The 25,265-nt window shown below is 42.4% G+C and overlaps 1 protein-coding gene across 2 annotated transcripts in view; it reads right to left on the bottom strand.

Moving 5' to 3' along the window:
• Window positions 1-23,892, bottom strand: part of LOC119023614 (poly(rC)-binding protein 4-like) — a 43,582-nt gene extending 19,690 nt beyond the window's left edge. The window contains exons 1-4 of one of the 2 annotated variants that reach the window (XM_037105701.1): window positions 23,394-23,892; window positions 4,741-4,930; window positions 4,522-4,545; window positions 2,602-2,634 (exon numbers count right to left, since the gene is read on the bottom strand). In XM_037105701.1, the coding sequence (XP_036961596.1) occupies window positions 2,602-2,634; window positions 4,522-4,545; window positions 4,741-4,848 (165 nt within the window). In that variant the 5' untranslated portion in view covers window positions 4,849-4,930; window positions 23,394-23,892. Of the gene's footprint in view, window positions 1-15; window positions 125-2,601; window positions 2,635-4,521; window positions 4,546-4,740; window positions 4,931-23,393 lie in introns of those variants that run through there. The other variant, XM_037105703.1, reaches the window with a different exon arrangement.
• Window positions 23,893-25,265: the final 1,373 nt, after the last annotated feature.

Here is a 25,265-nt window from a genome sequence, read left to right as displayed (position 1 = left end):
TGAGGAGATTGATACCACTCTCATGTATGTCTGTTAAAAATGACGCTACAGCAAAGCCAGCAGTTCACCAAAAAATGAAAAGACAGTCATTATCTGCTTGGCCTCATTCCAATGGCAAGTCTGGTTAAGTTTCATAGTCCACAAAACATTTTTGGAAGTTTCAGAAATGTTTTGTGGACTACAAAACTTCATCTGACGTTAGGCTTGAGGCCAAACAGATAATGACCGCATTTTCATTTTTGGGTGACCTTTTCCTTTCATTCAACATTTAGAAACAGCTGGCTAGTGACTGAGTTGCCTTTGCACAGGATCATGCTAGCTAGTTTCCCTCTGTTGACAGTTTCCTGAGAAACAAGAAAGGGAACTTAATAAATGAACACAGAGTAACAGCTAGCCTGGCAGCCAGCACCAATAAGCTAACAAATTATAATTTGTCCGTTTACATACAAATACAAAAATGACACTTGGTGAAAAATCAAACAAACATGCTAGCCGTTTTCTCCTGCTTACACTCTTTGTGCTAAGCTAAGCTAACCGGCTATGGATTGTACCTGCATATTAACCGTACAAACATGAGAGTGATATTGATTGCTCTCATCTGACTCTTGGTAGGAGGGCAAACAAACATATTTCCCAAAACTCAAACTTCCCTAAAACTATTCTCTCGATCATCCTGCGGCGAGATTTCAAAATGTCAAGTTCAAATTGGCCACAGACGCAGAAAGGTCAAGTGACATAAGGTAGAGGAGGTGAGACTAAAAGCTACACAGCTCATCTCTGTTTTCAGACTGACAATCTAATAGAGCTTCTCCTCGGGGCATTGCCCCTCAGACGATCAATCTCCAGCACTCCTCTCCTCCATTTTGTGTCCTTGCGCATCCCCGAGTAAAAGTCACAGTGACAGGACAGTGCTGTGACCTCTGGGGCATTTTTATCCATTCACTCCAGTGAGTCACGCTCCCACTGTAGCTGTAAGGCCTGGGGAGTGACTGTCAAGACGAGGCTCATACAGTCGGTAAGTAACAAAAGCCATAACTGGCCGGCTGGATGGATGAATGGATGGATGGCTAGCACGGGTGAGTGGTTTATCCAGCGGCTCGGCAGGGCTGCATTGTCCCATGACCTCACTGTTCCTCTGTTTATCCTTCTGCCTCATAAAGCAAAACCTTAGCAGGCGCAGAAAGAATCAAGTGTGCCGTCACAGTGTCAGCCTAATTACTTTTTAATACAAAGAGTTAACCAAGCAGCATGAGTTTGGCTGCGCCCTTGAGATTTATTAAGAGCGAATGGAGGGGGCTGACTGAGAAGAAGGAAGTTGTTTCAAGCAGGAAAAGAAACAGAAAAGGGATTTGGCGAGAGAGCAGCTAGAGGAGGAGCAGTGAGTGATGGAAAGAGAGAGGGAGAGGATTTAAATTGAAAAAGGTGTCGTTATTGCCCAAAAGGCAATTCGGACAATGTACCTGTTCTGTATGCTTTTCAGACTCAAAGCTCCCAAACAGGCAGAGAGTACTGAGCCTATTAATACATACAGAAAGCCTGAGCAGCATTAGAGGCCTTCTGAGATTGAATTAGGTTTTTCTCTCGAGTGAACCAACAATGACAGAGAAAAGGCAGAGTCATCTTGCAGAGGAAACAGGGGACAAAGCGTGCGTATACAGCCAGTCACTCCAAAACAAACATGCGTACGATCTGATGTCGCCCTGTTGATCTCGTTCTTACAGCATCATAATTAATGTTGCTCCAGTTGTTATAATGTCTAAGTTTTGTGATTCAGAGAAAAATAGCCGCATGGGTGAAGTTATCTTTACAAACACGTGTTTAACGTTGTGAAGGGGTGGGTTAGGGTTAACCCCAACCATGTTTTCCTTCAACCAAACCATTTATTTTCGTCACCTGAACCTTCCCCAAACAGCTACACACAGCTGAAAGGGGCAGAAAATGAAATGATTCAGTCCAGTTGATCAACTTCAACTGTCAAAGTTTCATCCACTAAAAGTGCTCATTTTCTTGTCACTCACAGGCTGAAGCTGTTATTCTCGGGGTTGGACAACATTTTGGAGACGACTCCTGCGGACAAAGACCTTTTTGTTCAATAAAAGAGATCCATTTTGTCTCCTTCAAGGGATGATTCTTGTGTTGCTAGTTACAAAACAAATCTTTTTATCTAACTAAAAGGTCCGTCTCTATAGGAAATCCTTTATGTAACGTTGTAAGACACTTTGAACAAGTTCATCTGTCATTGGCAAAAAAACAACCACTTCTATACAGTCGGAGTTACCCCAAAGGATTTTTTAGCTGTTTTGGAATGAATCATTTACAGACCAAAACATGTAAATACAGAGATATAGGGCCGAGACACATGACACAGAAATTCCCCTTTAAGTGATTAAGCCATGATGACGTGCTCCAGTTTCAGACTTCTAAGTTGACATAATGATCCTAAAGCAACATTAACGATGATGTTCCGGGAACGACACCAACAGAGACATCAGATGCACCACAAACGCACCATCACCAGCAGGCAGTATAAAGGCTTTGCAGGAAGTGAATCATGCCAACGCTAATGTACACGATGAGAACTCTAAACGATGCGCACTGTACCTCTTCTCGTATTCGTTTCACCGTCTCTCCTTTCTGGAAAAGAAGAAGAAGAAGAAGAAGAAGAAGATGAAGGACAGCTTTAAACAGAATCAAATGTGCTTCAGTCTGAAAGGCATCACAGTGTCCTCGAGCTCTGAGTGAAACCTTCCATTTCAAGCCACGAATGTCTGATTGGAAGCGAGCAGAACAAATCTCAGCTAGGGTTTCACTGTGCAGTCTATCGCAGCGGTGTCCTTTTGCACTGCAGATATCGAACACATCTGTGCGTCTGCAGGAGATGTACACCTGCTTGCAAAATGGCTGCACATGGCAGTGTGTGTGTGTGTGTGTGTGTGTGTGTGTGTGTGTGTGTGTGTGTGTGTGTGTGAGAAGACCCCCTGCCAGGGACGAGAACATTTTGTCAGACTTGAGTCACACTGCAGCACATCCTCCGCTGCTTTTTTAGATTGCTTCTTCTCCTTTTTTTTGGCTTACGTCCATCCGAGCTGTCACACCTCTGCTCACACGAATCCACTCCATCCGTCATCTCGCACGCTGCGCTAACTAATGTTAGACTCTAGGAAAAGTTATCATGTACAGTCCATTGTGACAGTGGTGCAGGTCCTCTGTTGATGATACAGAGATGAAAGCGATAGGGAGGACTGGAGGAAGGTGGGGCAAGTTATTAAGCTCGAGCATCACAGATCAAGTGCCTCTCTATGTCGAGGTGTACCGTACGTGCCAAGCTCATCTCCCGATTTCTCTCCCCTTTCTTTTCAGTCTCTGTTTCTCTCTCAGGTGTTTCGATTTTTCAGTGTAGCAGCGTCCAGTGTGACATCTTTCTCTGCAGCGCTCTTTTATTTTCCCAAGTCATTAATTTTTTTTTCTGTCCCTGCTCTTTCTTCTATTGACATCTTTTGTAGGTGTCGTATTACAGGGCACGATTGTTTGAGCCTCTGAAGCAACATGGAGCAGCCAGGCCCTCCTTCACAGACACTTAAAGGGCCCACAAGGGGCCAGTGGTAATATGTCTTTGGAGCTCAGTTTCAGCAGGAGGCTCGCAGTCAATGCACTAATGTTTCTCTGTGAAGGATTACTGTGTTGCATTATGGGTGGTGGTGGTGGTGGTGGTGGTGGGGCGGTCTTAAGAGGGTTGGTTTAAGTCAATTATATTTAGGATTTGAAGCAACAATTTTTTTCTGCAGGGCTTTGAGGGGAATTTATCCTACAGGGGCTTATTATGGATACTGGACACTGACTGCATCTGATAAAGGAACATTGTGTTTCATTGATGAATACATTTAAATACATGCAGAATTATGTGTAGTCACATTGTCACTCCCAACTCATCAAATATGGCAGATTGGTTTGAAATATGAAGCCCTACCCGTCAAATAATGTCGGCCCCTGTATACAAATGTTCATTTTTGGCGATTTTGACATTTATAGCTGATGTTTCAATGTACATATTTATTTAACAATTAATTCATCTATATTAATTATTATTATTGTATTATTATTGTTATTATTGTTATTATTAATATCATTATATATTATATTGTTATTATTAATAATAATAATAATAATAATAATAATAATAATAATAATAATAATAATAATAATATGACATATTATGACCTCAGGAATGTTATTAACATTGCAGTTTGGTTTGTTTTAGGCTCCAAAACGACCTGGTTATGTTAAGGAAAAGATCATATTTAACATACATGACATCAGTTGCGTCATTTATGTATGAATTAAAAGCACATCACTGTTGACTCCTGGTCACAAATGGCAACAGAGCTCCCGTTCTCCAGACTTAAAACTCTGTGAATGACCCACCCAGCCGCCCCCTGATATCACAGCAGATTTAAATGCTGCATTTGATGCGCCGGGAGTGAGAACAGGCTGGTGTAGAAGAATAACGGTATGAATTCTCACCTTTCCTATGATGCTGCCGACTTCCTAAAATGCAAACAGATACAAATTATTGCAAACACATTTTTTAAAAGGAAAAAAAAACATATGCAATCTTTATAAAAACATTTAATTATCTATACATTCTGTGAATTTATGGTGTACAATTTACAGGCAGTTACAAACGAGGGCTGCAGCATTCATTCATTCATTCATGAACAGCATGAGCAGGGAGGCTCGTACCTTTCCGTGCATGAGCAGTCGTAGTGTGAGGGTCACTCCCAAGCCCCCGTCTCCAAAGTCCTGCTCACAGTTCATAGTGATATGGGAGTGGCACGCAGGGAGACGCATGAACAAGGCTCATTCGCTGGTCACACAGTCAGACGAAGGCCAGCACTCGTTCTCTGGCTCTCCGAGGTCCTTTAGTGCTGCACTGAGAGAGGAAATGATAAAATAAAATGTTAAGTATTTAAAAATAACTCATTACCCACTGAACGTTATGAGCCGCTATAAAAGAAAAACTAATGGCCTTCAATTCCAGGAAACTGCATGCTTTTACAGGACCCAACAGTGATCGCTGGCAAGTTGCCATTGGCAACCAATTAATTGCATTTGGTTGCCATCAGTGGAAACACTTTTGACATATAAAAAACAAGAACAACAAACAGCAAAATATGCACTCCAGTCGTGATATATAAATTGCTGTTACAATCGGACAGATGCACAATGGTGCATGTGTGTTGGTGCGATTTAGTCTTGTGACACAGACATCTGTTTTAGAGCTGAAGCAAATAAAGATGTTGCAAACACATTATCATAGACATAAAAAATAAATGATAAATGAACAGTTAATTAAACTTTGGTTAACGGTTGTTAAACTGTACAATTATAATTATCATAGTGTGTTACCAAGCTGTCTAACAAGATTCTGTAAAGCATCAAAACATAATCTAAATATCGTGTTCTTCTGTTCCAGTAATAAAGTTTTTAAACCTTTTAGGTCACATTTTCATTGTTGCTCCTATATATCATGCTCATTTTCAGGTTCATAATTTCATTTTTGGTTACTACTACAATAGTTGTACATGCTTTAGTGCTCAAAAAACACATTTATGTTCTTATACTGTCCTCTGCTGCAGCAGTGTATCCCCCCTCTGTTTGAAAAGCTGTTTTAGCTAATGTCTCTTGAAGGCCCCCCCTCCTAAATAACCAGTCTGCTGATTTGTCAGTTCACACACGCCTGAGCCAGCACAGCTACATCAATTCTTACTTGCCAAACCAGCAGCTAAGCATAAATTATGCAAATGCATGACAAGGTGACATATTGTGATGTCACAAATTTACAGAATTAAAGGTGATCAATAAAACTGACGGGGTGTTTTTTTCTGTGGGAGAGAGGAGCGTGACTAAAAACGACAATCATAGTTTCAGCGATAAACAGTTAAGCCTTGTTGACAACCACTTTATTTTAATATTTTGATTGACAGGACAGGCAACTAGTGACAGGAAACGGGTGGAGAGAAGGGGGATGACATCAGCAAAGGGCCGCTGTGCTCCCAACTGAGCTCGAATCACCGCCTGGCAACCACTTTCAAATGTTACTGTTGAGCCCTGCTGTATCTAATTGCAATGCTGACTGAATGACAATTCCCAGTGATCAATACATTCGGATGAACTGAGGACAAAATGAAGCTAAAAACCAAACACATTCACAGCCATCAAACCCCTTTCAAAGCGCACATTGAAATCAAGTATCTCTGTGAGGATCTTCATTAGTCTGAGTCAGGGGGGATATTGATGGCTATTCAGAACAAAGTCATAATGAAGCCCATAGTGTGCGCAGGATATTGACCACAAGCACCAGCGGTGTCCGCGCTGCGAGCTTCGGACTTGTAACGGACTGTGGGCGGCCATTGATGACTAACACACTGCCTTCATTAACTGACGAGCAGTTTCTCTCCCAGCGAGCTGAGTGAATTTTTCAAATTGACTCTCAGACGAGCGTGGCATGAGATTCATGCAAAGTTAATCAAATTCAATTTTTTCATGAAACCGAAATTGTCTGGGGTTTCTTTGGGGACCCGGTTTTATCTCCTCCATCACAGCAAGTCGGAGGGAAGACAAATAACACTGTTGCGAGGAGACGGAGCAGAATTGACACACAAACAGCAACCAAGAAGCATCTGCACTGAACCAAGAATGATAATGTGGAAGCAGCTACGTGCGTGTCGGTAATGTGACATACGGTACGATGATTAATGTGTGAGATAACTGGCTGCTCAACCAGCTCAGCATGACGTGTTTAATCAGTTCATGGAATTATTCATGTTTCCTTTTGATTTATATTGGTTTACATGTGTCGTTGTGGACAGGGGAGGTAGATACATGCATGCATACTGTCAATGTCTGTAATTAGCAGAACTTAAAGGTTCATTTTCTTTATTAATTAATTAGCTGATTATTCGCTCTTTTCAAGGACTCACAATGATGATCTAAGTATCCTAGAAACCTAAGACTAAGAGTCCTCAACTGTCCTCATATGAACAGATTCAGTTTACTGTCACATAAATACAAAGAAAAGCAGCAAATACTCATATCAGAGAAGCTGAATCCAGACTGTGTTCAGCATCTCGACTCAAACAAGACCAAAGCTGCCAGAACATTCTGTCAGCAGTGCTCGTTGGATGGTCAGATAACTTCCCCCTCACCTGTCTGACGTCAGCTCAGGGCGGGCTGTGTCCAGCTGTTCCTGCAACTTCTTGAATCTGGCAAATGTGACGTCCACACCCACATCATGCTGCACTGTTGGTGAGCACTGTTATTACCTTGAGCTTTCTGTTTGTTCATTCTTGACACAACTATTTCTGGCACTTTTCATGTGAACAGCTGAGTGCAAGTCTAAGAACTTCCAGATCGTCCAGGTGAGTCTGTTTAAGATGTGTTTCATTATCTCATTGTTAATGGTATCAGGTCAGTTGTACTTTGGCACAGTAGAGCTTTGCGCTTCTCTGGAGTTTTAATTATCTGAATGGAGGGTCTGAGGACAATTAATGCCAGCTTAAAAGTCAGGCGATCATTTCAATCATTTCATTTAGTGCTGATGTGAGGTGTGAAGTGAGGTGTGGCCTATATAACATGTCAGTTCTTTTGTCTCAGTATGTGTTGATAAGGCCTGAGGGCCAAACGTCACCAGTTAAAAAAGAAAAATGAATACTGCAGCGTTCGACACTTCAGAGTCTTCTTCTGGTAGCTAATTAAAGCCCTCTGTGTGTGTCACCTTTCTATGATACAGCACCAAATTTCATGGCAATCCATCAAAATTGCTGTCGATATATTCCAGCAAAAAAGAAAATGTCAACGGTGACACGAGAGGAAAAGACGAGGGATCAACAAAGCTGAGTTATTCAGTTTCATCAACCCTGAAGGTCTGTAGAAATCCATCATATTTCAGTCTGGACAAGCCGACTGACCAGCATCACTATTTCTGGACATGCGCCACTAGCATAGATAAAAAACACTAATAAATACATTTTTCAGCGTATTCGCAAATTAATTTCGGTTGATTTACTTATCGACTGTTTGTCTCAGCTGAACTTTCAATACGATGATAAAATGCTTTTGATTTTATACTGAGGGAAATGAGAAGTCCTGTCTTTTTGGATTATCAGGGAGGTGGTATATAAATTCTGTGGAAGTGCCAAAACTCTAAATGCAATCATTGTAATCAAGAAACTGTCCCTTTAAATTAGTCATCAGGACTTTCATAACATTGTGATGTCACACCTAAACACTACAATCACTGCCCTCTGTCGTAGATTCAATAAAAGTACTAGATACTGAAGGCAAAGAAGGCGCTGATTCAGTCCAAACAGAACCCCTCATCAACCTTCCAGGTTTACGTCCTGCGGCTCAGACGATAGACTTTACATTGTGATGAGGTCACAACTTTTTTAATTGTTTTCCTGCTTACCTCAAGGAAAGTTTTGCTATTAGAAAACTTTAATGAAGATAGCAACATAATTGACCTTGTTTGCTTTTTCGACCGCAGGGGATTTTATTTTTTTGCTCCAATATCACAAGTGACCTACGGGTAAAAATTTGAAGCAAAGCTGAGCCATCGTCTCCAGGTGTAAATAGTAAATTCATACCCTCAACAATACCCACAACCCATCCATTGTTGCAACAACACCAGCACAGCTGATGCAGAAACATGTTGGGGCTGACCTACTCAGGCCTGTGGGAGCTGACCAATCAGAGCAGACTAGGGTTTAAGGGAGCTTAAAATGAGAGCATTCAGACAGAGGAGGAATTGAGGAGCTGCATCACTTGACACTAGACTTTTTTATGAGAAAAAAAAAGTGTTATGTAACATTAAAGCAGAATGTGAACACTTCCGAACAGACAACCAAAATAAAAGTGTTGAATTAGATAATATTCGACCTTTAATGATTCCTTTCATTTGAGGAAGGACCACAACTGAAAGTTGAGTCCTTCATCGTCATGAATCCTGTTAGTGACTCATTCAGCAACAACACAGTCACAAACTATCCTCTCCTTTTTCACTCATCAAGGCCACTTGTTCGTCTGCCCAGTGCATTCCAGCCAGCCCACAGAGCCACTGTATACCAGCCTACTGCGGCGGTCCAGCTGACACTGCCTGACATACGTGTGTGTGTGTTGTTTATAAATCTGCATGCCGCCTGTAGTTTCTGGTGAGCTATGTGAGGAGATCATGTTTAATAAATGGATGTTATTTTAGATGAGATCCAATTCCTGAGAGACTTGTTGTAGGCAGGTTTATTGCTTTTGCTCGGTGCACAAGGCCACCTCTGCTTCCCTGATTTATTTATGCAATGGGTGCTTGCAAAGACACATTCAAATGCTCACACGCATCCTTCTTAAGATGTCACAGAGCTCGGCTGCCTGCATGGGTTTAACATTCCCCTCCGTGGACGCGGCTCACTCTGACATGCCAGCCTGTATAGATGTGGTAGGAAGTGGAGCAGAAGTGTCATTTCACTGGATTAAACTGCGCCAAATCAAACTTCCTGTGCTTTTCCGAGGAAGACGCTCATTGGATTGACTTATAGATATATCAGTTAGAGGCTGATCTCCATACAATTTCCATAAATATCAAACAAAGCCTTCAGGGAGGTGTCAGGAAACCATCAGAAAAACGACTCATTTTGCTCACTGTCAGCTGCAGATATATGGCCAAGTAATCATGACTTTAAGCTTGATCGATGCACCCTGAACACATGTGTCTCCACAGAGCACATTTGTGCAACCCGTGGTCTAACTTCATTATGTTTAGGCACTGAAGGGCATGGCTAAAATGTTAGCACTTTATTGCATTAGGAGCTAATGGTCGGAGGGGTCATTATGTGCTGCTTCTGTGGGTTGATAACAAGGCATGTGCTCTGTGTCTGCGTCTGTGTGAGGACGGCGGGCCTCTGAACTCCTCATATCCAAAATCCCAGGCAGCAGCGTTCCAGGATGAACAGAGCTCCTCTGTTCTAAATTAGACCTGGTAACTCAGAACAGGGAATTAGCAAAGTGCAGACTGCAGCGCCAGGCTGCCAGAATACAGTCAGGCCAGGACAGGGAGGCGGAGAGAGCCGGTCCACAGTCCTGCTCCCCTCGCTGGCTGTGTAACCTTGGACCTGCTCTGCCTGACTGAGTCCAGCATGCAGGAGCCCCTTGTTAGCAGCAACCGCTTGGATTCATCTCCATATAAACCGAATTAAGCGTGACGCTGTGAAACCGAATGACTGACACAAAAACAAATGGCCGTAAGAGGCAAAGCTTCAGTCTGTTTTTGGCCAATTTAAAAAAACTGTTAACTGTTACTGTTAACCGCAATCCACAAAACCATTGGATACATTGTCATCAGGGCTGCAATAACGTGATTATTTTGACAGACATTACGATTGCGATATGACTCACAGTTAGTGGGAATGAGCATCACGATGTTCGTTTTTTACTTGAAATCTGTTAATGACGTGACATTTGTTTAGGATTTTTCTTAAATCTGGAGAACATGATTTGTAGTCCAGGGCGTCTCTGCAGCATTACAGTCGTTCATTATGATGCTGTTTTTTTTTTCACTTTTGTCACATTTGGATATTTCAAACTGTTTCAATGATATTTTGATGAACTGTGTGTCCTCATTGCCGTTTCATTCTGGAGAGACATTCACATCCTCCTAAGGTTGAACTGTAAACACTCATTCTGAAGTCATTCTCTGACTTGACACTATAAGGTCAGTTTCATTCCCAAATATTTGGATTCTCATCAGCTTGCATACAACCCAACCGAGACGATGTTGTCAAAGTATGTTTCTGCAAACCACGGACTGGAGATTTCCTTATATTGCAACTTTCCATTTCTTTAGGTTTTATTTTTCTATTCCACACTGTGACATCACTTTGGTCACGGTCTGGTCAGGGTTAGGTACAAAAACATACTGGTTACGGTGAGGGAAACACAGATCAGGCCACGGAGATGGCTGAAAATTGAAAACAGAATACAGACTTTTGTTCACTTCTCAGTGAAGTTTTAGCTAACCCTGCTTTTTGTTAACCGGCTTCCAGTTTTCAGACGTTTTTTCCAAACATGATGTTCCATTACACATTCAGCAGTGTTGCACGATGTTACAGCTACCAACAGGGCAAAAAGGCTTGTTTTGATCCACATTTTCAAGTTTTTTTCCCCCCGCAACTTAGAAATGCACACAGCACTAACACATACCGGAAATCATGAAAATATATCTGTGTTCTAATACAAAGTGTCAAGATTTCTTTCTTTCTTTCTACACACATGGTAGTAAATGAAATACCTTTAGATTTTGATTGTTGGTCATACAAACCATGACATTTTAGGACGATCATTAATTCCTGACAGTAATCATTATCATTACTCCCTGGAAAGAATAACACCTAATAGACGTACATGTTGTTCAGTTTCATCTGCATGGACCCGTACGAATTCTCATGAGCATGAATAGATTCATGTGTATAGGTGTAAATGTGTGTTTACCTGTGCAGAAACTTCTGCCAAAAACTTCAAATATAACACGCATTTAATTGCTAAAATATGTTATAAACTGAAATCATCCTTTAAAATAGAGAAGTATGGGTTGTTGTGTTTTTTCGGTCTCTCTAACATGAAGCAAACATCAAAGATTTCATGGATAAAAGCAGCCAGCATACATCCCTTGACAGCCGCCAGCAGTAGTGTTTTTTTTTTTTTTTTTTTTTTTCCTGGCGATGATTTTTTAGGAGCATCCACACCAGAGACACTGTCAAGATGAAAAGGACGCAGTACAACCGGCTTGTCTAGAGGACTGGACACCTGTTCTGAGGCAACCACGTCCCTCAAACAAACAGACGGCTTAGAGGAAGTGAAAAAGGAATGGGGGACGTGCCCGGTCTCCATGGTGAGAGGTAGAAACAGGGTTCCCCTCTGCATATCGTATACAGGAGGTCGGATAAACAGGCGGCGGTGCGAGAGGATAGGGTGTCCCCGGGGTGGGGCGCATATATAGAGCGGTAAGTGAGAGGGTGTCAACGTGTGCACACGCACACGGCGAGGGCAAGAGGTGAGAGACCGCTCACACACACACGCGCGCTTGCAAGACCTCTGCACACGCTCATAGACACGGCTACATTCAGCAAAACACAGCACGCAAATACTGATGTACAGCTGCTGGGATGAAAGGAGCCGACAATTCACACACACACACCGAAGTGTCTTGTTGAAACACAAGAGTGGACAGGCTTTGATCTGCTGAGAAGTTCCACGGGATGACGCAAGCTCAAAACTCAGAAGTGGTGCCACGTTTGAGTACACGGGGATAACACAATGAGAGCGTCATCTCCTGAGCTGATTGTAAAGAAAGAGTCCTCAGCAGACTCCTCTTCAACCAGTTGGTCAGCAATGTCAGAGCTAAATGAGACGCTCGGGGAACAAACATGTGTGTACAGGGGAGTTCCTATCGACCACATACTGAACCAGAGAGCGGGCGTAAAGGCTCTAAACGGTGGAAAGCGCAGCAGCTGACAGATGCACAGTGAAGAGAGTTTCAGCAGCATTAGGACTCTACGCAGATGATGCCTCTTGGTTAAACGAACTCAGTTCCATTGTTAACGATATATTCAGAGAAAGGCTGCGTGTTTGGATTAGCTTTAACCACATCACAGCCACGTGTCATGCTGGGATTCATCTGTAATGTTGCTTTATGAGCCGAGCCCTCTGCTGATTTAAACGCAGCGGAGATGAGTCTATACACGAAGCGTAAACTCTTTTGCAAATGAGGCACACAGGAATACAGAAATCATTTTGGTGCTGCTTTATATTACGCATTACTTAATAGGTAATAAGGCCCTTATAAGGCTCCAAGAGATGCCTATTATGATTTAGCTTATAATGAATTGTTATTAGGACTATAAGGAGTCAATAATAGTACTAGAAACATGTTTATTGTCAGGATAGAAGACATTTATAAGAAACTCAGTGCTTCCAAGCCACTTTATGTTTTGATGCTGTTTTTCTACATTTTAAAACAAGTCCCCACCTCCTTCAGTTGTTTACAGTGATGCCACATTGTTTTGCTCTGAAGCTATAGAAACGCTTTGTGGACTATGAAACTTCACCCGCCTTTTGATCGGCACGAGGGTCAGTAGCTTATGACTGTATTTTCAATTTTGGGTGAACTAATCCTTAAATCACTTCTAATTGTTTATGATGGCTTTACAAGCACATTTATTGCATTACATTTCTTTAAGATTAACACAGCTTTAAAGAGTGAATGAAACTACTTTAATAGGCATTTATTAACAGTTAACAATGCCTTTTTGAAGGTAAAGGTGCTAAAGTGAAAGAAATCTCTTGTTAATGTTAATAAATCCATTTTTATTCACTTATGACAAGTTTTTAACAGGAAAGGGTTTTTTTTTACCTTTGTTGTGTAGTACAGCTAAAAAAGGGAAACATGCAGTAAAAGAGTTTATAAATCACTTATGATCTTATAATGAATGCGTTTATGATGCCATTCATAAGCACTTGTATAGTCTTATTAACTCATATAAATAATTATAAGCATTTCAAAAAGACTTAAAAAGGCACTATTACCTCTTAACGCTGATTACAAGGCCCTTATTCAGTGTTGCTCTTATTTTTTTCTGCAGTGGCTCCAGAAAAGTGTTTTATACTCAAAAATCCAGCTACTGTGGTTCCTGTCTTTCAAGTATGACTGAGTTCTGACTGGTGCAACACTTGACATGGCGTTACATTTTACCCAACTGAACCCCAACCTCTTCAATCCACGGAGAGGAGAAGAAAAGAAACCCACAAATATAGAAATCTCCCGTAGGAGAGTAACCAAAACTGTGGCAGAAAATTGTCTTCAAAAGGGTTCACCCATGTTGCTAATAACAAAACTGATTTCTTGGCCTTTAAGCTCCATATAAATAGATCCTATAGCTCTATTATTTTACACTTTGACAGGCTAAGTGCAGAACTTTAAGTCTTAATAGCATTTTATCTGAGTTTGAAAAGGTTTCTCCGCAATGGCTGCCCTCCCTCTCCATTGAGATGGGGGGGGAGACAGGAGGCTTTAGTTGTGAAACGGGAGAGGCTTGAAATTAAAGAGCAGTGTTTCATCTCTCAGCATGTCTGTCTCAGCTCTGTCACATATAATGGGAGGGGTCAGCCCTCTGCGCAGAGGGGACTGTCCTCTCCTATCAGCCCCCGGCTTCATCTGGTGTTTAAAGCATAACCGTGTCAGCCTGCAGTGCAAGCCGCCTGTCAACCACACGGCTCCAGAGAGGGTTATCAGACCCCTGGGCTGCCTGCTGCTCCTGGAGCCAGATCGGCTTCCCTGCAGCAGAGACGAGGCCAACAGCCGCAGCCACCGCACCTAAATGTGGGCTGACGCTGATAAGAAGGCCCAACGGCGGCGTGTGTTTTAATTCGGAATCTGTGCGGCTTTAAATGGTGAATGAAACTACAAGAGTTCTTACAGATTGTGTTAACAAATCCGCTGAAGAGGCACAATGACAGTTTCAAATATTAAGAGCTGTGATGAGATTTACTCGTGGAGGATTTTTTTCCAAAGCATCTTCTTTTATGGCTGACATGACAATTTTATAAATAAAGATGAATGCAAAGTTGGTTATTAAATCAGGTTCTGATTCATAACAGAGCCTCAACGATACAGGATTTCTGGGCCAGTATCGGTACTGATATATCCGCATATAATGACCGATATACACAGAATGTATACATAAACACATATTTTTCTAAATTAAAAAATATATTTACACTGATGTATTTCAGGGCATTATTTGGAATGTTGGGAAAAAGGCATGTTATTGTTTTATTAATATCATGTTTTATATGTTGCATTTCATTATAGTGAAATTTTGCACATCTGCTACCCCGGCCGGGACCCTATTGATCTCATCTGATCTCCTATATGTGGCGTATATGAACCGCTCGTCCTTTGCTTTCGGTATTAACTCTACATTTATGTCAGTGCTCCATAGCTCAGTTAAAATAATTCCTTTTTGACATTCATCGTTAATAGTTTTTATATATAGTGTTTTGACATTTTTTTTAACATTTAGACAATCAAATTGTTATTTTTAACTATCGAGGTCAGCTAGCCTAGCTGGCTTCCCCAAAAAGCTCTGCATGTACACATAATAACAGAACCAGTGACCCTTCTCTCAGATCTGTGATTTAAATCCCTTATCTAGGGTTGGATACAGTGTTTCTCTCAGCTCTGCATCCTTTGACAAAATGTGGCAACAATGTCTTATTTATCCAGAATGCCCTAAAGTGTTGGCTTGCATCTGTTTATGTTTGTACACACAGGTACGTACATAGACTACTACATATGTGTAGACGCACTATATGTATATGTATATTTCACCTGGTCAATGAAACATTGTAGATGTCCATTCAGTGGCTGGTGCAGATTGTTCTGCTTATTGTATTACTTTGTATCCTATATATATATTTTTTTTTTTAATTTCTGTATCCTTGAGGGTGGGGGGTTGACAATTCCTTGTCATTGTGATGTATGTTTCTAAAACTGAAAATGTATAAATAAAATATGTAAATCCCTTATCTAGCAGAGGGGTTGGAGCTTTACTGCACACTTTCACGAAATGGTGTAAGACAGTGTGGCGAGCTAACGCCACAAACGGTTATCCTTCAACAGTATCTAAAGGATCACAAATGAACTTGGAATTGTATAATCATGTATTAATCCCAGCATCTGTTTTATATTATGTTAAAAAAAGCACATATATAAGCACATAAATGCTGATCATTATCGGCCGATAACGTCAGTCAGTCAATATCTCGGTCAGGCTCTAATATCAAAACCAATATCCTGTCACAAAGCTTCTTTAGAAAACTAAAGAAGGTTCAAATCCAATGCAAGCTTGTCAACTTTTACAGAGGAGCGATAGAAAGCAGACTCTGCAGCGGGCGAATAAAACTACCCAGAACATCATCAGGACCCATCTCCAGAACATCAGTGACATCTGTGAGGTGGGAGATCTGCGCAGAGCCCAAAGGATATTTAAAGATGACACCCATCCCTGCCACAGTCTGTTCACCCTGCTGCCATCTGGCAAAAGATACAGAAGTATCCGCTTCCGTTCAACCAAACCATCCAGCAGCCTCATTTCTCAGGCGGTGAGACTCCTGAACTCATCTTGAGCACTTAAAACACCTAAAAGTATTTTAGTATTTAAGTATTTTTTCTTGTGTAACATAAAGGGACAACTACTTGCATTTTATTGAAAAATGACAAATGAACCTTGAATCTTGATTCCCCCCCTCATCATAATAGAACTAAAAGTGTCCCACCTCAGCACAAAGAGAGATTATCTCCACCATTAAACCCAAGATCTGTCATATCACAAAGTGGTGTGAATCAATACGTTCGGGGCTTCTTCTTGTCATGGCAACTTACAATCACGTCAATCTGGCGGCAGAATCTGCATAATTACGAGTGAATCCAGCAGCTAATGAACAGCAGCTTAATCGACTCTCCATTATTGCGTTCTATCCTAAGCCATCACAGTTTCTGTGCCTGTCAGGCTGCGGCAGTATTTAGTTAGTTCTGGCTCAGCGGTTATTAATAAGCGTACACCCTTGAAAGAACACGGCCACTCTGCGAGAAACATACATTGATCAAGCGTTGATGCAGTTGTTTTCACAAAGGATCCCGTCTCCTCATTAGGTAAACCCCGAGTTCTTCCTCCTTCTCATTATTGCCGGGAGGGATAAAACAACACAAACATGCAGATAACGAACCTTACAGGGCCACGTTTCTGGGCTGTCAATTGTTATCTCCCCAGTGGCTGCTGGTTCCAGACACACAGTGACACGGTCTGAGCCTGTATTTACACTGGCTTTAGTCAGTATGGGGACAGTGTGGCACAAGCACATATGCTGTACATTCATCACACATGTCCTCCTCTCAGTTTAGGACTTTTCTGGATTAATATCGCATTCAAATATCAAACAAGCGTTGAAAAATATCTTGGTTGATGTCATCAAATTCCTCATTCTATCAGACAGTTAAATCATATATGACGTAAAAAAAAACAAAAAACAAAACAAAATAAAAAAAACAGAAGTCAATAGCAGCTCCTCTCTCTCACAGAAAAACTCTGCTCAATTAAGGCCTCCTCAATAGCCCCATTTTAATTCTGTTACTTTGTGACATCACACTATGTCACCAAGTGACACATTTGTAATTTATACCTAGTGGCACGTAAGAATTGATTTAGCACAGTTGCTCAGTTGTTGTTAGCATTGCTGGCTCAGCTATGTGTGAGCTGACCAATCAGAGGAGACTGGGTTTTCGTGGGGGGGGCCTTAAAGAGGCAGGAGTGTTTCAGACAGAGGGGTTATACAGAGCTGCAGCACTGGACAGTATGAGAAAAATGATTTGTGTTTTGGAGCATTAAAGAATGCAAACCTATTCTAGAAGTAACCAAAAATAAGATTATGAACCTAAAAAAATTGGAGCAACACGTCTCCTTTAAAGACGTTTGTTTCCAAATGTGTAAAAAGCAAACAGGGACCAAATGTTTGTAATTGACATGAAGACATGTCATTTCTTATGTGGATATTTTTTTTTTTTTTATCCATAAGCCATGTGAAAGGCAAAATTCAAAGAAATGTTGACATGGCTTTTTATGTTTGAAAAGAACTGACTGACAAAAAACAAAAAAGAATAGAAGGGACTGAAATGATAATAAGTTGAATATCTGTCTCCTCTTTTTCATATTACAGATCTCTTAGAGCAAACTTCTGGAAGATCTCTCACTGAGCACCGGCCAGTGCTGTTTTCACTGGATTACACAGTTTTATTTGGCTCATGAGACACAAAAATACTTAAAGATGAATTTTGCAGATTAGGTGAACTCGTAGATTTTAACAGCTCCATTTCCTCCTCTTCCATATTCTAGATCTCTTACAGCACATTTGAGAAAAAAAAAATCTCTCGCTAGGCTTTGTCGGCTTGCGCTGTTTTCATTTGATTATACAGTTTGACTTCTCCCGAGTGTTTATCCCTCTGGATTCGACGCTGGAATTTTCTGTTCATTTGCCTCGCCCCAACTTACAATGGAACGCTTCTTATTATTAGAGAGCTTCTATTAGGGCCGTAGATCACTCTGAATGGGTTTTTTTTGGCATGCTGGAGAATACACTTTGGCAGGGTATTAACTCCAGCTTTTATCCCATCCCTCTCACTGGATGAAGGTCACTCTCTCTATCTACAAAATGACTTTCCCTCTCTTCTCTTTCATCCCTGCTTTCCTCCCATCCTCCACACCAGGGCATGAGTCAGAGAATCTGACACCTCGGAGGAGAGAGGAGAGGAGAGGAGAGGAGAGGAGAGCATAGGAGAGGAGAGGAGAGGAGAGGAGAGGAGAGGAGAGGAGAGGAGAGGAGAGGAGAGGAGAGGAGAGGAAAGGAGAGGAGAGGAGAGGAGAGGAGAGGAGAGGAGAGGAGAGGAGAGGAGCGGGAGGGGAACAGTGGAGGGAGAAGGAAGACAAATTGAGGGAAGAACTGGGGTGGGGGTGACGAGGACAGTTTGAGACGACTTGATTGATATCTTGCAGAAACGTGAGAAGGTGCATCCTGGGTCTTGATTCCTCAATGGACATTACCTTAAAAATTAAATTAATCAAAGCGCAGATGGCGCGGGAGTCCTGGCTCCTGTGTTCTGTACAGTATCCTTTACAGTATGGCTCCAAATTGCAGTGTTTACAGCATCACCGCCCGGGCGCTGGGGTATTATTTGCTTCACAACAGTATCATGCACGTTGAAGCCGAAACTACATATTACATAAGCCCCTCAACAAACCGAGCACAAACCCAAAAATAGTGCAGTCCCTGTTAAATATTTCAGGCACTCGGCAGCTGGGGGGGGGGGGGGGGGAAAAAAAGGCTTCTCTCCTTCTCGGTCGCAATACAAAAACAGACACACACATGCACACACACACACTGATGCAGATGGCCAATTGAAAGAAAACCTCCATTTAGTGTACTGTAGAGCAAAGCGGATTACTGTCATGAAGGCAGTCTTCTTCGCTTTGATACGCAGCACTTAGTCGCCGGAGCGGCTGTACTTATGTGGCGCACACCTATCTTCGTTCCTTGAGTCACCCTCTGTACAGTGAAGGCGCACATGAAAGCGGCCCTTTGAGGGCGACTGGTGAACTAAATAAATCACGCTCATGAGACACAACAGGAGAGTCACGAGGCCCGCCGGGGGTCAATCTTTGGAGCTCGACACAGTGCTGTCTTTTCATAGCAGGGGACAGCCCTGGAGCTCCGTCAGCCACTGGGTCAGTCTTAAGAACAGCAACGAGGGTCAGGTTCGGCCCCCTCAGAAGAAAGGCTCCCTTCATAGAGGATCCACGACAAAGGGATCCACCCTACAAAAATGAATAATCACGCATGTGACTTTGGCCTCATGCCTTGTCTTGTATAAGCACAGCACGGTAAAGCACAAGGATAATGAACTCTTAGTAAAAATCTATTACGATCGACGAAGCTGTAAAAGAGGGAGCGGAGCCTCGAGAGTCTGCAGTTATTAGACAGCGACAAGCACAGGTTAATTGCAAAAATGCAGGTTAATAGCTACGGGGGATTTATCTCAAATATTGGAGAAGGAAATTAATTTGTATCACAACAACGCTCCTGTGACAACAAACAGCTAAATTAACGCCTGAGCGGGGGATGACGATACAGGGCTTGCCTCGTAAAAAGTGCAAGGGCAACACAAGCTATTTCACAGCTTATTCCCGCTTGTGAAGGGCTCGCTGCACGGGCGGAGCGTAATCTTGATTAAAAGTATAAAGCGCTGAAACAATCCAAGGAACACTGTAGGATTAAAATGGCTTTATTTTACATGCCGACAGAGGTCCCCACAAGGGTCACTGTCAGCGTTACTGTAGGTTTTAGAAAAATTGAATAATGTCAGACTTTGAGGTTGGCATGAATAAAATGAAATCTCACATGCAATTCACGATGTATCACCAGTGGAGACACGTCTGCTCCCCCATGTTGTGATTGGCTAAATTAACCAGGAAAGCTCTCCTCTCTCTGCAGAACTGTTTTAATAGACTAAAGCTGCTGCAGTCGGGCAGCATTTATCTGATGACTGCAAACTACAAACAACAGCATTCTGTCTGTTTCTCTTCTCCCCCCCGCAGCCTGCAAGAACAGCATCTTAGCAGATGAGGGGGGATTATTGGCAGTTCCCAGACGTTGGAGCAGCACGTGTCAGGTCTGCTTTCTGTTATTTATGAAGCCTCTCGGCCCCAGCCCCTCACTCTGCAGCACAGATGCAGGTGGGGTTTCATTATTGAGGATGCTCTTCCACTTCTTATTAGATCTCCGACTCTCAGAGTGCATTAAGGAATTGCATTTGGACAGAGAGTCAGCAGTACACCATGGTCTGTCTCTGTGCCCCCCACCCCCGAGTCTCTAAAAAGATATGTGTGTCTCTAACATCAGCCAAATTCTACAGTACTTCTTATTCCCTTTCCCCCATTCAGGAATAAATAGACACACATACATACACACTCATAAAAGGAGGAAGATTCTATTCCTTATTGATCTCATGTTATGTGCTTAGGAAGATAAATCTGAATCATGTTCTCCCACTACTTGCAGTGAGACGGTCACACAAATGCGTTATAGCCGAATGAATTCCTCCACAAAGGGCTCACAGTTACACCCCTAAATGATGTGCGATTCTCCAATTGTGTCCCATTGCTCTGCACTTTTTTTTCGTTAGAGAAAACAACGCACACTGGAGGAGGTGCACATGCAAGATTCATGAGCGTCTCCAGGCAGCCAGGACCGCGATTTCCTGAATCAATCAGCTGGTCCACTATCAAGATGCTGTTTTTATTGATTCAATTGTACAGAAGAGCCCCTAAGAGTGATCAGTCTCTTGTATTTAATTCAGGCCTGTTGCTGTGAAGTGGATATATGTAGGCCAGAAGATGCACAACATGTGAGCGCTGATGAAAGAGTAAATGTAAATGAGTAAGTGAAAATTGGACACTTCAGGCTTTAAAAATCTTCAAGATTAAGATTAAGAGCCTGAAGGATACTTGATTTTTGAGACCGATTCAAAGGCAAATATAACTTAACTATTACCTTTACTGTCCAAAATTACATCAGTGCACTCAAAATGTAATCTTTGCCTGACATTTAATCCAATTACAATGTGTCCTCTGCATTCATTCAGGAGCGGTGGACCACCACAGTACAACATTTCCACCACAGATAGATAAAACAGGAAGTTTAACATTAATGTCTCAATAACAAAACAAAAGAATGAGGCCTGGTGTGCAGAAGTCGCCCCTTAATCATGATCAAATAACTAATATAACAGGAACAAAAATAAACTTAACAGGGGATGTTACCCCCTGCTGCCATCGCTGGTGCAAAACAATGACAGAGGAAAATACTGAATTATTCATTATTCAAAGCATCTTTTTCTACAGCGTAATCTCTTAAAAGAAAAAATGCTCATGTCAGCACACACCAGGCGACATACCGACACATCTATTGGTCGCAAAACCAATAAATCAGTCACACACTGTTATCATAATATGAGATTCATCATCTTAGATTCTGCGATACGGCACAGGTGTTTTGTTCTCCTGGTTTCAAGGGATGCATTACAGTAAAGTGACGTCATTTTCTAAACTTACCAGACCGTCCACATCCAAATGACCGACGATTATTTATAAAAATTCTCATTGCGTTAATATTTAGTGCAAGCTATAGATGCAGCCGATACCAATGCAGTCGATAATGACTGATATACTGACCAATAAGATGACCAATAGTCAAACATTGCGGTTATTTTAAAAAGACGTTCATAACCTGTAGTTTCTGCACACCTGAGGGTAAAACAGGCAAAGATTTCCACGCACAATGGCGTCCACATGTCTGGCTCTGTAGTCTAAACAGTGGATATAACAAGAAAATCAGGATACAGCGAGTCTGAGACCTGTCATTCCTGTTACAGCTGTTCATTGGCCAATAAAACAAAACAACCCCCCCCAACTTCCCGGGTTTAAAAATGACCTTTATCTAACCACGTTGTGAGGCTGATGGAGTGCATGCACAAAAGACTTATGGCCAACTTCCTGTTACCTTGAACGGGAATTCAATTAAGCAATCGTGCTGCTGTCCTGGACGTTTCTAATGTTACCAGACAGAAGGACTCAAATTATGACAGTGAAATGGGTCACTGCGGTGGGATTTTTAAAAAAATGATTTTAGTGAATACTGGTGGATCACAAAATGACTTTAAAAGGTCTAGACCTACTTGTACGGGGGTTGTCTGGATGCTGTTCTCGTCCGCTATAAAGTCACAGATATGGAAAAATAGCTCATGATATGGAAATCCCAGCTGTTGAGGAATTTACTGGCTTGATATATATCGTGCATACTGACATAGCATCGATATCGAGGCATTCGGCTAAAAATATCACGATATTCGATCTTTTCGCCCAGTTCTGACATTAATGAAGTGCCTTTGAGGTGAATTCAAGATATCGACATATTCAAATTGTTTGCTGTGATATGACTCTCAGGCCATGAGACCAGTCCAATCAAACGAGGAGTATTTACCGGCTGTCAGTTCATGTAGACAGACAAACACAACTATCTGTGCAGTTTGCCAAATGTGACCATAAATTCCTCAGTTTAATGGTGAGAATCTCCGTCCGAACCGCGCGAGCACTGAGGTTTCCATGTGGGTCAGCTCATCAGGACAGTTTTTCTACCCAGTGTAAGACTAATGCAATTAGGCGCCTTGGTTGAATAATGGTGCTGTCACACACACTCGCTGCCTCAGCACCAGGCAGGCGCCCACAGTACCCGACTTGTTGAGAATGATCCCTGTGTTCACGACCGGCCTGGCCGACCGGGTCCACTTTCATTATCATAAAACCGTCCTCACACAAAGACAGCGATTGTCCCCTTCTGACTTTGTGCCATATGCTGGATTTAACAGCCTCGGTCAGTTTATTTCTGCTTTAATCGAGTCTGCGATTCCAGCTCATATGAGTTAAAAAAGAAAAAAAAAAACAAAACCAAAAAACCAAAAAACACGAGACACTGTGGTGATCTGATTCAGGCTCGTTACAAAGAGTTTGTAGGCCGAATTAGTAAAAGCACACGTCTCTCTGTCCGCTGGGAGTAAAGACGCTGAATGTGACAGCGGACAGCGATCGAGCCTGTCACCCACTGGGCGAGAGAGCTTGTGTCAAGTTGGACAATTGGGAACATGCTGTCCACAAACGTGCCCAATCTAAATATAAGTCACCTACCTGTTCTCATGTAAAAGGTCGCAGGCTGCAGTTCCCACTAAAGTATCCCCATGGATGTGTGCTGCCCGGGCTTTGTATCCACATAGAGTCCAATGACACGGGCGTGCGGTGCGGTGCGGTGCGGACTGTCCTCCTGGTGTGTCAGCAGACTGGAGTGCAGGGCGCCTGTGCGCTGAGGAGGGGAGAAACGCGCGCGCACACACACACACACACACACAAACCAACAAACATTAACACACACGCGCGGGGAGATGCAGGCGGCGGCCACCTCGCTCACCCTGATCCTGATCGCTATTAACCGAGGCAAGCCGTGGGAGCCGAGTGCTCTCTGGGTAAAATATTTTATTTAAAACAACCCTCCAGCGCGTTTGCGTGTCCGCCTCGGCCGGTGTGCTGCGGTCCTGTCCCCGCAGGACCTCCACCGGGAGCGCGGTGCGCTTCTCCCCCGTGCGTCACATTCAGGATCACCGAGGCTCTGCGCGGCGTGAAATCGTGGCGTGACCGCGGGGAAATGACATTAAGCAGAATCAATCAGACAGGATGTGTGCGGTGTTTGCCTCGTCTCAATCACAGGAGCGCTTTGGAAGAGAGATCCACAACGAAAACGTGTTTATTATTTACAGTACTTTTAATTCCACACGTTTTGAGAATCTGACCCGTCACAACACGTGGAGGCAATTATTATTATTATTATGAAAAATACGAGCCCAAATTCGTCAATAAGTCAAAGTTGGTGTGTCTCACATGGAGAACGGAAGCTCTTTTGCATTTTCTTTTGAAGTTTGATGTGTGCGCGCGCGCGTGTGGCCGTGTGTGCGCGCGTGAGCGAGACAGAGAGCGTCGGTCACCTTCTCTCACGTAGCGCCATCTCCTGTTTTCACCCAGACATTGCACTCTGTTCCATCACAACATCAGTGCACTCTTTAAAAAAAAAAAAGAAAAAGGGGGGTGGAGGCACACTGATTTATGTTTTGCGTCATTATCCATCCTCAGCCTCTCTACTCACTCATCCCGCTCGTTGTAAATCGCAGTCACAGCATAAAGTCACTCTTTCTTTTTTAATTATCCGACACGTGGCAAAACATCTGAGGGACACGGTTACGCCGGGCAAAAAAAAAAGTGAGCCTGAGATGAATATTCACTTGACAAACGGCTCATTAATTTAAAAACACTGAAGCAAGAAATGTCGACAGCTCCCACTGCTCCTCCGTGAAAAGGAGGGGAGCGTCTGGGTAATTTGAGGATGACATCTCCATCTATTTCACAAATTATCCAGGGCTGTTTCTGAGGTGCATCTCATTCACGAGCACGCGAGAGAGAAAATGAAGAGAGGATGGATGTGGAGTCGTATTTATATTTCTAAATAAAAGACCTGCTCGACATTTTTACTGCCGGCTCTGTAAGCTGTTACATTTTGTTGCACTTGTCTGTCTGACGGGGAGGTTCTCTCTCCTGGCTGGGAGTCAGAGAGCCTTTCATTACAAGCAGATACCTTCACACAGTTTGGTATTGATAAAGGAAAAGTTCAGTCATTATACTAAGATAATAATAAGATTTCATATTCAAGACCACAATATTTATCTTCCCAGTTCTAGCTTTATATCAGCCCTGGATGAGTAGAGTGTGTAGCACATGTATGTATTTGTAAGAAGACGACAGTGACTGTGACTGATATCACAGATTAACAAAGCTGTGATAACAGCCATTGATTCATGATCACACACATTTAAAGGATAAGTTCAAACAAAAATGAAAATTCAGTCATAAACCACTCAGCTTCATAATGAAAGAGAAAGCCTGGTTAAAATTTGAAATCCACGGAACATTTCTGGAGCGTCACAGCAAAACAGTAGCGCAGCATCCTCTTAAACA

Source organism: Acanthopagrus latus, chromosome 7 (assembly GCF_904848185.1).
Source record: "Acanthopagrus latus isolate v.2019 chromosome 7, fAcaLat1.1, whole genome shotgun sequence".
NCBI classification, from domain to species: Eukaryota; Metazoa; Chordata; class Actinopteri; order Spariformes; family Sparidae; genus Acanthopagrus; species Acanthopagrus latus.
The sequence above is the reverse complement of the archived record's forward strand: the minus strand, read 5'-3'. Positions and strand labels throughout refer to the sequence as shown.